This window comes from Pseudophryne corroboree, chromosome 7, assembly GCF_028390025.1.
Source record: "Pseudophryne corroboree isolate aPseCor3 chromosome 7, aPseCor3.hap2, whole genome shotgun sequence".
Lineage (NCBI taxonomy): Eukaryota > Metazoa > Chordata > Amphibia > Anura > Myobatrachidae > Pseudophryne > Pseudophryne corroboree.
The window spans coordinates 259,739,295-259,753,180 of NC_086450.1; the positions used below are offsets into that span (position 1 = coordinate 259,739,295).

At 47.7% G+C, this 13,886-nt stretch overlaps 1 protein-coding gene across 1 annotated transcript in view; it reads left to right on the forward strand.

Moving 5' to 3' along the window:
- HSPE1 (heat shock protein family E (Hsp10) member 1) overlaps positions 1 to 11,852 on the forward strand; it is a 63,134-nt gene extending 51,282 nt beyond the window's left edge. Inside the window, exons 3-4 of the mRNA XM_063934113.1 lie at positions 11,344 to 11,433; positions 11,654 to 11,852. Coding sequence (XP_063790183.1) covers positions 11,344 to 11,433; positions 11,654 to 11,704 — 141 coding nt within the window. The 3' untranslated portion in view covers positions 11,705 to 11,852. The remainder of the gene's footprint in view (positions 1 to 11,343; positions 11,434 to 11,653) is intronic.
- Positions 11,853 to 13,886: the final 2,034 nt, after the last annotated feature.

Below are 13,886 nucleotides of genomic sequence, written 5' to 3' on the forward strand. Positions count from 1 at the left end.
GAGACTAATAAGGAGAGGAGTAAGAACTATACTCACTGTTCCGGATTGGCCAAGAAGAGCTTGGTACCCAGAACTTCAAGAAATGATCTTGGAGGGCACATGGCCTCTGCCGCTCAGACAGGACCTGCTGCAGCAGGGGCCCTGTCTGTTCCAAGACTTACCGCAGCTGCGTTTGACGGCATGGCGGTTGAACGCCGGATCCTGAAGGAAAAGGGCATTCCGGAGGAAGTTATCCCTACGCTTATTAAAGCTAGGAAAGAAGTGACCGCAAACCATTATCACCGCATATGGCGGAAATATGTTGCATGGTGTGAGGCCAGGAAGGCCCCAACGGAGGAATTTCAGCTAGGTCGATTTCTGCACTTCCTACAGTCAGGGGCGACTATGGGCCTAAAATTGGTTTCCATTAAGGTCCAGATTTCGGCTCTATCGATTTTCTTCCAAAAAGAACTGGCTTCACTACCTGAAGTTCAGACATTTGTTAAGGGAGTGCTGCATATTCAGCCCCCTTTTGTGTCCCCAGTGGCACCTTGGGATCTCAACGTGGTGTTGGATTTCCTAAAGTCGCATTGGTTTGAACCACTTAAAACCGTGGAACTAAAATATCTCACGTGGAAAGTGGTCATGCTGTTGGCCTTGGCTTCGGCCAGGCGTGTGTCAGAATTGGCGGCTTTGTCTTGTAAAAGCCCTTATCTGATTTTCCATATGGATAGGGCGGAATTGAGGACTCGTCCCCAATTTCTCCCAAAGGTGGTTTCAGCGTTTCATTTGAACCAGCCTATTGTGGTGCCTGCAGCTACTCGTGACTTGGAGGACTCCAAGTTGCTGGATGTAGTCCGGGCTATGTTTCCAGGACAGCTGGAGTCAGAAAGACTGACACGCTATTTATCCTGCATGCGCCCAACAAGTTGGGTGCGCCTGCTTCAAAGCAGACTATTGCTCGCTGGATCTGTAGCACGATTCAACTTGCACATTCTGCGGCTGGACTGCCGCATCCTAAATCTGTAAAAGCCCATTCCATGAGGAAGGTGGGCTCTTCTTGGGCGGCTGCCCGAGGGGTCTCGGCTTTACAACTTTGCCGAGCAGCTACTTGGTCGGGGCCAAACACATTTGCTAAATTCTACAAGTTTGATACCCTGGCTGAGGAGGACCTAGAGTTCGCTCATTCGGTGCTGCAGAGTCATCCGCACTCTCCCGCCCGTTTGGGAGCTTTGGTATAATCCCCATGGTTTTTACGAAGTTCCCAGCATCCACTAGGACGTTAGAGAAAATAAGATTTTACTCACCGGTAAATCTATTTCTCGTAGTCCGTAGTGGATGCTGGGCGCCCGTCCCAAGTGCGGATTGTCTGCAATACTTGTATATAGTTATTGTTTAACTAGCCATCTGTTGAGAGGCTCAGTTATATTTCATACTGTTAACTGCGTATAGTATCACAAGTTATACGGTGTGATTGGTGTGGCTGGTATGAGTCTTACCCGGGATTCAAAATCCTTTCCTTATTGTGTCAGCTCTTCCGGGCACAGTATCCTAACTGAGGTCTGGAGGAGGGTCATAGAGGGAGGAGCCAGTGCACACCAGGTAGTCCTAAAGCTTTCTTTAGTTGTGCCCAGTCTCCTGCGGAGCCGCTATTCCCCATGGTCCTTACGGAGTTCCCAGCATCCCCTACGGACTACGAGAAATAGATTTACCGGTGAGTAAAATCTTATTTTTTCTAAACACGCCCTGAAAACTGTTGGTTGACACCCAGAAACGCCCACTTCATGTCAATCTTCCTGCGTTCTGCCGTGCAAAACCACAATGCTCATTGTACCCGTACAACGCGCCTGCGCATTGTGGTGCATGCACAGAAATGCCGATTTTTAGCCTGATCGCTACACGGCGAACAAATGCAGCTAGCGATCAACTCGTTATGAGGGCCAAAGTGTGTTGTACTTTGTTTGTGATGTATTCGATCACAGGTTCTCAAACTCTGTTCTCAGGACCCCACACAATGCATGTTTTGCAGGTGCACAGCTGTATTACCTGTCCTAAAGATATGAAAGGAGCATTTGCTGGCTGTAATAGGGATGCTGAGACTCCTACTACGGTGAATCCCTCAGGATCTCATCTGTCCAAAAAGACTATTCGACCAGTTCCAGGGGCCACCTCACTAAAGTAAATGTCAGAGAGAAAATTTTGAAACTACTTTAAAGGAGATTTATTCCGCAGAAGGTGTGTTAAGTCGTCCTATTCGGGTAGGTTGTTAGGTCAACAAGGCTACTGAAGCCTGTGCAGAACAACTGTCCTCAGGCGTGTGTGATGATTTATCTTCTGAACAGCTGATCTCTCTTGCAGAGCACATCCGCTAATCAGTGGGGTATCTTTGAGAAGCATCCAAGGATGTCTGCATCCCCTGAGCTCGGCTTTCCGCCCTGGCTATATCTGCCCCGCAGAGCACTTTGGCTATGTCAATGGCAGGTGGTTGCAGAATCTAAGAGGGTGGTGGAAGCTTTGCCTTTTTACGGGTCAGGTCCTGTTCAGTAAGGCACTAGACATGTGGATTTTTTAAGCCACGGGTTATGTCTACTCATCTCCCTACAGGACTTATGCGGTGTCTTCTTTTCGGTCCTTTCGTGCACCTTCTAAGTTTAGAGGCCGTTCCAGGGGAGGAACTATAGTTTTCCGTGGCTCTAGAGGTTGAGGCAGAGGGTCAACACTCTCCGCCCAACAGGATAGCAAGTCCTCCAATAAGCCTAGTGCATGATAGGCTTCTCTCTCACCTGGGGAACCCCAGAGTGGGAGCTCGTCTGTGGGATTTCAGGGTTGTGTGGGTGAAATCCTGTCCAGATACCTGGGTTCGGGATCTCATCACCCACAGGTACAAAATAGATTTTCAACAACAACTGCCTCAACGTTTTAGTACGGGTTTGTCAGCTTCAGACGATAGGAGTGTCGTATTGCAGGTCACTGTTTACAAAACTAGTGTCCGCAAGGGTGCTGGTCCCAATCCCCACACATCAGAGGAAAGAGGGCTACTACTCAAGCCCATTTCTCGTACCGAAGCCGGACGGCTCGGCCAGACCAGATCTGAACTTGAAGGCTCTCAATCCTTTCTTGAGGGTACTCTGATTCAAGATGGAGTCCCTTCAGTCGGTTATTGCGGGTGTGGAACAAAACGAGTTCCTTGTAACCTTGGACATCAAGGATACCTATCTGCACGTTCCCATTTGGCCTCCGCATCAGAATTTTCTCAAATACGCCATACGGGATTCTCACTCCCAATTCCAGGTGCTGCCATTCGGACTCTACTCGGCCCCCAGGGTGTTCACGAAGATCATGGCAGTCATGATGGCTCTCAGATACAAGGAGTGACGATTGTCCCTCATCTGGACGACCTTCTACTGAAGGCTCACTCCAGAGACCAGTTACTTCACAATATAACGGTGACTCACAACCTCCTGATTCGTCATGGGTGGATCTTGAACTTCCCGAAGTCTCACCTGCACCCAACACAACGGCTGCAAGTTCCTGGGGATGATTCTCGACACAGTCCGTCAGAGGGTCTTCCTTCCTCGAGACAGGGTCTTGGCTATACAGGAGTTGGTGAGGTTTGTTATACAACATTGTCTGGTATCGGTCCACTTGTGTATCTGACTCCTCGGAAAGATTGTGGCAACATTTGAGGCCATTCCGTGCAGTTGTTTTCACTCAAGACCTTTTCAGCTGTCTGTGGCTAGATTCAACACACCAGTTGGAAGGCAAAAGGTTTGGTGTTTGAGAGTGGACTCTCCTCACCACAGACGCAAGCCTGCGAGGGTGGGGGTAGTGACCCTGGAACACCAGTCTCAAGGGTACTGGTCTTCCCAAGAATCGACACTGCCCATAAACATACTCGAATTAAGGGCAGTGTACAACGCTCTGTTACAGGAAGCTCACCTGCTTTGAGGTCGAGCCATCAGAGTTCAGTTGCACAATGCCACAGCGGGGGCAAACATCAACTGACAGGAAGGCACTTTCAGCTGTTCTGCTATGAGAGGTCAGCCGCATTCTGCTCTGGGCGGAAGAATACGCACTTGTCATGTCGGCAGTCTTCATTCCAGACGTAGATAATTGGGAGGCTGATTATTTCAGCTGCCAGGATGTACACCCAGGGGAGTGGGCTCTCAGTCTGCATGTGTTCCAATAGCTGGTCTGTCTGTGTGGTAACCCTCAGATCGACCTCATGGTATCCCAACTGCCGCTCTACTACTCTGGAACGAGAGACCCTGTGGCAGTGGACATATATGCCCTCATGGCACCCTAGGACTTTCAGTTTGACTGCCACGGTTCTGCAGCGCATAAAGAGAAAAGATGCTGTGGTTCTTCTAGTGGCTACAGACTGGCCCCGCAAAGCTTGGTACTCCAATCTCCATTTTCTGTCGATAGCCGAGCCTTGGCTCTTTCCACTGCGGGAGGATCTTCTACAGCAGGGTCCTTTTTCTTTATCCGGACTAAAGTAGGCTACGTTTGATGGCGTGGCTGTTGAAAAGGCCATCTTGAGGCAGAAGGGTATCTCTTCTGCATGTATACCTACCATGATTCAGGCCTGAAAGGCAGTCACTTCTTCCCATTACCACTGTATTTGGAAAGCCTATGTGGCATGGTATGAACGGCGGGGGGCTCCCCCTAATGTTTTCCGGTAGCCTGACTCCTTCTGTTCCTACAAGTGGGTTTTTCAGTGGGCCTGCGTCTCTGTTCCTTAAAAGTTCAGGTCTCTGCACTTTCCATTTTCTCCCAGAGAAATTTGGCCTTCCATCCAGAGGTATAGACCTTCTTTCAGGGGGTTATCAGACTACAACCACATTTTCGGCCTCCAACGTCAGTGGAGCTGGAGTATCACCTGGAAAGTAGTCCTTTTCCTTGCACCTGCTTCGGCCGTAAGGCTGTCTGAGCTTGGAGCTCTATCCTGCCATCCTCCTTACCGGTGTTCCATGAAGGATAGGGCAGAGCTTCGTACAAAAATGTCCTTTCTTCCTGAAGTGGTTTCGGCCTCCCACATCAACCAGCCACTTGTGGTCCCAGCTCCCGGCAGATTCACTGGATACCAGATCTCTGGAAGTTGTCAGGGTGCTGAAAATCTACGTAGACAGGACTAATTCTATTTAAAAGTCTGATTCCTTTTGTCCTGTACGATGCTGCTCGTTCTGTGTGGCCGGCTTCAAGCAGACTCTGGCCCATTGGATCCATCTGACCATCAGGCAGGCTTATTTGGCAGTTTTTCGGGAACCACCAGTTTTGCGCTCGGTGGGTTCCTCTTTGGTGGATGCTCGTGGGGTTTCCATGACCACCTTGTGTCGCGCGGTCACTTGGTCGAGCCAACACACCTTTGGTCCGATTTTTACAGGTTTGATACCTTTGCAGCCTCGCAGTGTGGCCGTGCTGTTTTGCAGGGTTCTCATCGCTCTCCTACCTGTGATGGGAGCTCTGGGACATCCCCACTGTTACTGCACTCCAGTGTCCCCTAGTGGATTAAGGAGAACAGGATTTTGGAACTTAGCGTTAAATTCCCTTTCTCTAACGTCCTAGAGGATGCTGGGGTCCACATTAGTACTATGGGGTATAGACTGGTCCACCAGGAGCCATTGGCACTTTAAGAGTTTAAGAGTGTGGGCTGTCTCCTCCATCTATGGCCCTCCTACCAGACTCTGTTTAGAAATTGTGCCCGGAGGAGCCGGTCACAGCTAGGGGAGCTCTCCTGAGCTTTCCTGGAAAAAGCTTAGTTTAGAGTTTGTTTGTTTTTTTTTTTTTTTTTTTTTTTTTTTTTTTTACAGGGAGGCTGCTGGCAACAGCCTCCCTGCAGTGTGGGACTAAGGGTGGGGAGCAGTGTCCGCCCTGCGGGGTCTGAGCCACTGACTCCGCTGACTGGACACTGAGCTCCAGAGGGGCTGATCGGTCTCCGCCGCAGGGGCACCGCTCACCCCAGCAGCATGCCGCCGACCCCTTACAGAGCTGAAGAAGGTGGTGAGTTAGTCACCGACCCACCCTAGCATGCGGGGGGCCGGTGTGAATATGGCGGCAACAGGGTTGGGAGCGCGGTATTAACCGCGCTCCCAGATGGTACCAGCGGCACACTGCGGCGCAGTGAAGGGTGCCCTGGGCCAGTGCTTACTCTCAAACTTGGTCAGCAAGCCTGTCTGGCCCCAGGGCTCCAGCCAGCAAAACTCCTCAGACCAAATTTGAACACAGTTGAGCGGGAAGACTGCGCCGGGAAGGGGGTGGAGCTTCTCTCAGCGGACCTGCAGCGTTACAGTGCCATTTTCCTGCTTGCTGCAAGCAGAAGAAAGTTCCTGATCCCTCCACAGCAGCTCCAGTTGCTGTACCGGAACCAGGGTGTTGTAGAAGGGGGGGGAGGCTAAATACTTGACTGTGTCCTATTAAGGAGCACAAGTCAGCGCTGGTAAAAGGTTTCTCTTTGTATAGAAATCTGTCTCTCTTGCCATTCTTGGGGGAGGGGGGGGGGCCTCTGTCTTACCCCATCCTGTGTGTGTTTTGTGGTCACTAGCAGCAATGTCCAGAGATACAGTGTCATATGCTGCTGAGGATTTATCCTCACAGGATGATCCCATTCCATGCAATCAGGATAGCACTGGTTTAGCACAGATTCCAGCAAGGGAACCAGAGTGGTTTTCCTCTATCAGGACTTGGATTTCTCAGATTTCTGACAGGGTTACCAGTAATGAGTCGGCAACCCAGGTCTTACAGTCCTCTATGGCTGCGTGGCCCTTGTCGGGTACCTCAGGTCACCCCGCTATATACCCCCACAAACGTGCGCTTGTGCAGGTAACACAAGACGACACTGATACCGATTCTGACACCACACATGGTGACGGGGATGTGTTGCGGGGGTCCGCATCTCTTGCAAGGGGAGTACAGTTGTTGATAGAGGCTATCCGGGATGTGTTAAATGTTAATGATACCACATCGGAGCAGGTTGAGGAGGCTTTCTTCACTGAAAAACAAGATAGCCTCGCTAACCTTCCCTGCTTCAAAAGAGCTAGATGCTATATTTGAAAAGGCCTGGGTGAATCCTGAAAAGAAGTTTCAGATCCCTAAGAGGATTCTGGTAGCTTTTCCTTTGCCTGAGGAGGATAGGAAAAAGTGGGAAAACCCACCAATTGTTGACACATCTGTATCTGGACTCTCAAAAAAGGTGGTTTTCGGTACCAGGATCTACCGCCTTAAAGGAGCCGGCGGATAGAAAAATTGATAATACTCTGAAATCAGTGTACACTGCTTCAGGGGCCATTTTACGCCCCACTATTGCTAGTGCATGGATTGCAAAGGCAATAGTGAAGTGGTCGGCTGCCTTGCTGGAGAGTTTGGATACCATGGATAGGGATGAGGTTGCATTGTATTTGCGCAACATTCATGATTCTGCAGGTTTCATGGTAGAATCCATGAAAGACCTGGGTTCCATGGCTCCATGTCTGTTTCAGCTCGTCGGGGGCTGTGGCTCCACCAGTGGTCGGCCGACGCGGAATCCAGAAGTGTCGCGTTGCTACCCTATATAGGCCAGGCTCTCTTTGGGGTAAACTAGATGCGTGGATTTCAACCGCTACAGCGGGTAAGTCTCCGTATCTTCCCGCAGCAGCTCCTGCTCCGAAGAGATCCTTCTCCACAGGTACGCAGCAGTCCTTTTGGCCCAACAAGACCAGAAAGGCCAAGTCATCCAATACCTTCTTCAGAGGAGGTAAGGTTGTCCAAGAAACCTGCCGCTGCAGGTTCCCAAGAACAAAAGCCTGCTTCAGGTACCCCTAAGTCATCCGCATGACTGTGGACGGGAGGCCCCGAGGTGGGGCCTGTGGGAGCAAGACTCAGACATTAACAGTCAGATCTGGGTCTCGTCCGGCCTGGATTCCTGGGTGGTAGATATTGTCTCTCAGGGATACAGGCTGGAATTTCAAAGTCTCCGTCCTCATCGGTTTTTCAGGTCGGGCTTACCAACTCTGTTGCTGGTGGAGGCACAAGCATTGTGCCGGTACCACCGCACATGCTTACAAAGGGTTGCTTTTCGAACCTTTTCATGGTACCGAAACCAGATGGTTCGGTCAGGCCTATACTGAATCTAAAGTCGTTGAACTCCTAAGGGAGTTCAAGATGTAGTCTCTCAGGGCGGTGATGGCAGGTCTGGAAGAGGGGGAATTCCTGGTATCTCTGGATATCAAGGATGCATACCTTCACATTCCGATCTGGCTGCCGCATCAGGCTTATCTCCGGTTCGCATTGCTGGACTGTCATTTTCAGTTCCAGGCTCTGCCGTTCGGCCTCTCCACGGCACCCAAGGGTGTTTACCAAGGTGATGGCGGAGATGATGATGCTACTCCGAAAACTGGGTGTGAAAATCATTCCTTATCTGGACGATCTCCTGATAAAGGCATCGTCCAGGGAAAGGTTGTGGCAATCCATTGTTCTCACAACACGGCTGGATTCTGAATTTTCCAAAGTCACATTTGGAACCGACCCGGAGATTGTCGTTTCTGGGAATGATCCTGGACACGAAAGTACAGCGGGTGTTCCTTCCGCGGGACAAGGCGTTGGTGATCCAGTCCATGGTCAGGGATGTCTTGAAGCCACCTCGGGTGTCGGTTCATCAATGCATTCGCCTATGGGGAAAGATGGTGGCCTCCTACGAGGCTATCCAGTACGGGAGGTTTTATGCTCGGACCTCCTGGACAAGTGGTCGGGATCTCACCTCCACATGCATCAGAGAATGAGTCTGTCGCCAAGGGCGAGGATTTTACTCCTATGGTGGCTTCAATTACCTCACCTGCTGGTGGGCCGCAGGTTCGGGATTCAGGACTGGGTCCTGCTAACGACGGAGGCGAGCCTCCGGGGCTGGGGAGCAGTCACTCAAGGGGTGACCTTCCAGGGAAGGTAGTCAAGCCTAGAAGCCAGCCTGCCCATCAACATTCTGGAACTAAGAGCCGTCTACAACTATCTTCTTCATCTGGCCCCGCTTCTAAGAAAGGGAGTTCTGCAACCTCCCTTTGTACCGCCTACGGCGCCTTGGGACCTTAACGTGGTGTTGCAGTTTCTCCAGTCGGATTGGTTTGAGCCTCTACAGGAGGTGGAGCTCAAATTTCTTACATGGAAGGTGGTAACTGTCCCTGAGCTGGGGGCTTTGTCATGCAAAAGCCCTTACTTGATCTTCCATGAGGATAGAGCTGAGCTCCGGACTCGTCAGCAGTTCTTTCCAAAGGTTGTGTCGTCATTTCAGATCAACCAACCTATTGTGGTGCCAGCGGCTACTGACCCCTCGATTACTTCGAAGTCCTTGGATGTCACGAGGGCTCTGAAGATTTATGTGAAGAGAACTTCTCGCCACAGGAAATCGGACTCTTTGTTTGTCCTGTACGATCCCAAGAAAATTGGGTGTCCTGCTTCTAAGCCGTCTATTTCTCACTGGATTAGGTTCACTATACAGCATGCCTATTCTACGGCAGGACTGCAATGTCCAAGATCTGTTAAGGCCCACTCTACTCGTAAGGTCTTCCTGGGCGGCTGCCCGGGGTGTCTTGGCAATGCAGTTTTGCTGAGCGGCAACTTGGTCGTGGTCGAACACGTTTGCAAGGTACTACAAGTTCGATACTTAGACTGAACTTCAGATCATCAGAGGCCAATCAGTTTTGCAGTAGCCTCCGCGCTCTCCCTCCTGTTCTGGGAGCTTTGGTACATCCCCATGGTACTAATGTGGAGCCCAGCATCCTCTAGGACTTAAGAGAAAATAGGCTTTTGGTACCTACCGGTAAATCCTTTTCTCGTAGTCCATAGAGGATGCTGGGCACCAGCTCAGCGCTTCGTTTTCCTGCTTGTTATTTGCTTCAGTACCACTTCGTTTAGTTGCATACTTCTTAGTTACTGGGTAAGTAATGTTTCAGCCATTTGCTGATTAGTTCAAGCTAGTTGACTTGACGTGCTTTGTATGTGTGAGCTTGTATGAATCTCTCCACTATCTGTGTAATTCCTTCTCTCGAAGTATGTTGTCTCCTCGGGCACAGTTTCTAGACTGAGACTGGTGGGAGGGGCATAGAGGGAGGAGATGACCCACACTCTTAAACTCTTAAAGTGCCAATGGCTTCTGGTGGACCCGTCTATACCCCATGGTACTAATGTGGACCCCAGTATCGAATACGAGAAAAGGATTTACCGGTAGGTACCAAAATCCTATTTTCTCCGATACCACAGGGGACACTGGGCGCCCACCTGACTCTGTTCTTCCTGCCTTGTTTGTTTGTCATTACACTGTGTGACTGACTTTGTTTATTCTAGTTCACTGCAGTTTTCTTGAGTTTTGTGTTTTTTTATCTGGTGAACTTCGGTAACCTGCTCCCATTGAAGTTTGGTTTTCTTATAGCTCTCCTCTGGCACAGTTTTTTTTAGACTGGCTTGGAGTGGGGACATAGTAGAGGAGGAGCTGGTCACATTTCTAAAATTTAAAGTTCCAGCTCCCAATTGCTACCTTTTTTATATCCCCTACTGTAAATGTACTCCAGAGTCCCCTGTGGAATTGGAGGAAGGGATTTATCGGTAAGTAACCAAAATCCTGTTTATCTTAAATCCCCCCCCCCCCCCACACCTTTTTAAGTTCCTTTTAAACAAATACCACATTGCTCTGATTTCATTTCAGTGGTCAAGAGAACAAAACTGCAGCATCCTGAAACTTTCAAACATTTTAATAAACACTTCCAAGTAAATCAGTATTCAGCAGGGAACCGTTTGTTTACATGACTTTGGATTCATTGATCACCAGTTGCTAAAACTCGCATTTGCTCGCATACTACACTTTTGCATTGATGATCCTAGTTACCTAATTTAGAATGATCATACTGTTACGTTCTGCGCTAATGGAGTACTTTCTATATGTGACTTTGTGGCAGGCTGCTCTCCTCACTGAGTTCCCCGTTAGCCAGAACTAAAATCAAACCATACACAACAGTAAGTAAGCGCCCCAATGATGAGGGTGTAATTGGGCCTAAAGTTGTTTGTCATCAATCACCTTTGACGGAGTATAACTCCTTATTTAGATACATACTAAATGTTTAAATTTTTACATATTAAAAATCATTTTCACACAAACATGATACACAGAAGTGTCCATATTTTGACAAAGTCTCTCTCCCAACTTCTTGCTATGAAAATCAGGGATCACAATTGTAAGAAAAAAACCTTTTTCTTAGGCCCAATTACACCCTCATCATTGAGGTGCTTACTCGCTACTGGGAGGTGTATATATAGATATATAGATAGAGAGAGAGAGAGATATAGATAGATCTATCTATTTATATTTATTATTATTTTTACATTATTATTATTCTGTTTTAGAGTGGAGAGATTGAGCCAGTTTGTGTAACTGTTGGTGAAAAAGTCCTACTTCCGGAATATGGAGGCACCAAAGTGGTATTGGATGAGAAGGTGAGTATTTAGAGTTCAATATCTTTTAGTCTGGTTGTTTGATTTCACTTTTGCCTTCCCTATATAATCTCTTCTAAAAAATATATATATATATATATATATATATATATATATATATATATATATATATATATATATATATATATATATATATATATATATATATATATATATATATTATTATTATTATTTTTTTTTATTTTTTTTTATTTTTTTACAGGAATACTTCTTATTCAGGTCCGGTGACATTTTAGGAAAATACTTGCACTAAAGTCTCATTCTGGCATTGTCATTCCTGGAAACATGAAGCTCTAGTTCCACTATGACATTGTTTCTTTTCAATACATTTTTTAATTATTTTTTTTCTATTACTTGTGCTATTGTGATTGCTCTATATTATAAATAAATGTGTTGATTGATGTGGGTGTCTTTTATTCTGAAGTTAAAGTCAAAAGTATGGACTTGCAATATAACTGCAGATTGTGAATGAAAGCTACATATCCGTTATGACCAACTTTATTGTTACATTTTATTGACAGAACGTAACTGAGAAACTCAAACCAGCTGTTGGTAACCTGGTGCATATCTACTTCTTCTGGACTGGTGTTTGCTGCTCATTGCTTTTCAACTACATAGATTATGCTACACCACCAGTAATGAGAGTAAAGCTGGGCACACACCTAAAAGTTTATTATTCCAACCATTATGAAAATATGGTAATTTGTGAGAGTAAACAATCATCCGTTTGCTCTCAAACACTGAAAAATGCTCCTTTAGACAAGTTTATTAAAGTTGTTTGATCTAACAAACTTGTCTGGCCAATTTACTGCCCATTGTTTGGTTGGAAAGAAGATATTTGGATTACAGAGTTAAATCAAATAAATGAAGTCACCTGTTCTCAAGCATGGATATTCTTAAAACATGGACTGTAATGGCGGAGCCTGGGTTAATTGAGAGAGTGGAGTCTGCTCTTTATATATTGTGCACTCTTAGTAGTTATTATTTTGTGATCACCAGACAATAACTGAGCGAGTACCAAAATAAATTAAGTATTCAACAGATTTAGAAGATCTAAAGCCTATTTCTCTAACGTCCTAGAGGATACTGGGGACTCCATAAGGACCATGGGGAATAGACTGGCTCCACAGGAGACATGGGCACTCTACGAAAGAACTTGACTCTGGGTGTGCACTGGCTCCTCCCTCTATGCCCCTCCTCCAGACCTCAGTTTGAGACTGTGCCCAGAGGCAGATGGGTGTACTGCAGGGAGCTCTCCTGAGTTTCCTGCTAAGAAAGTATATTTGTTAGGTTTTTTATTTTCAGGGAGCACTGCTGGCAACAGACTCCCTGCATCGAGGGACTGAGGGGAAAGAAGCAGCCCTACTTAAATGATAGACTCTGCTTCTTAGGCTACTGGACACCATTAGCTCCAGAGGGAGTCGGAACACAGGTTCGTCTCAGAGCCGCGCCGCCGTCGTCCTCACAGAGCCCTGGGCAGCAATTGAATTACCTTTTGGCATAAACTACATATATACAGTCAGGCACTGTATATATGTAAAATCCCCCGCCATATTTTCTCACACAGAAGCGGGACAGAAGCCTGCCGCTTAAGGGGCGGGGCCTTCTTCCTCAGCACACCAGCGCCATTTTCTCTTCACAGCTCTGCTGGAAGGACGCTCCCCAGGCTCTCCCCTGCAGTATCCTGATACAAGAAGGGTAAAAAGAGAGGGGGGACACATAAATTTAGGCGCAAAAGTCATATAAAGCAGCTATTGGGTAATCACTTTTTATAGTGTGTATCCCTGGGTTATATAGCGCTGTGGTGTGTGCTGGCATACTCTCTCTCTGTCTCCCCAAAAGCCTTTGTGGGGTCCTGTCCTCAGAGCATTCCCTGTGTGTGTTGTGTCGGTACAGCTGTGTCGACATGTTTGATGAGGAGAGTTACGTGGAGGCGGAGCAAGTGCAGAGAAATGTGGTGTCGGGGCCGACACCTAATTGGGTGGATATGTGGAAGGTCTTAAATGATAATGTAAACTCATTACATAAAAGATTTGATGATGTTGCAGCCGGGGGACAGCCGGGCTCTTAACCCGGGCCTGCCCAGGCAGCTCAGAGGCAGTCAGGGTCTCATTAATGCCCACTGTCTCAGATGGTTGACACGGAGTCCGACTCCAGTGTTGACGATGATGAGGCACAATTGCAGCCTGAAATGACCAAGGCCATCCGCTATATGATTATTGCAATGAAAGATGTTTTACACATTTCAGAGGTTAACCCTGTCCCTGACAAGAGGGTACATATGTTCGGGAAGAAAAAGCAGGCAGTGACTTTTCCCCCGTCACATGAATTAAATGAGTTATGTGAAGAAGCGTGGAGCTCCCCTGATAAGAAAATAGTGATTCCCAAAAGATTACTGCTGGCGTACCCTTTCCCGCCAACGGATAGGTTACGTT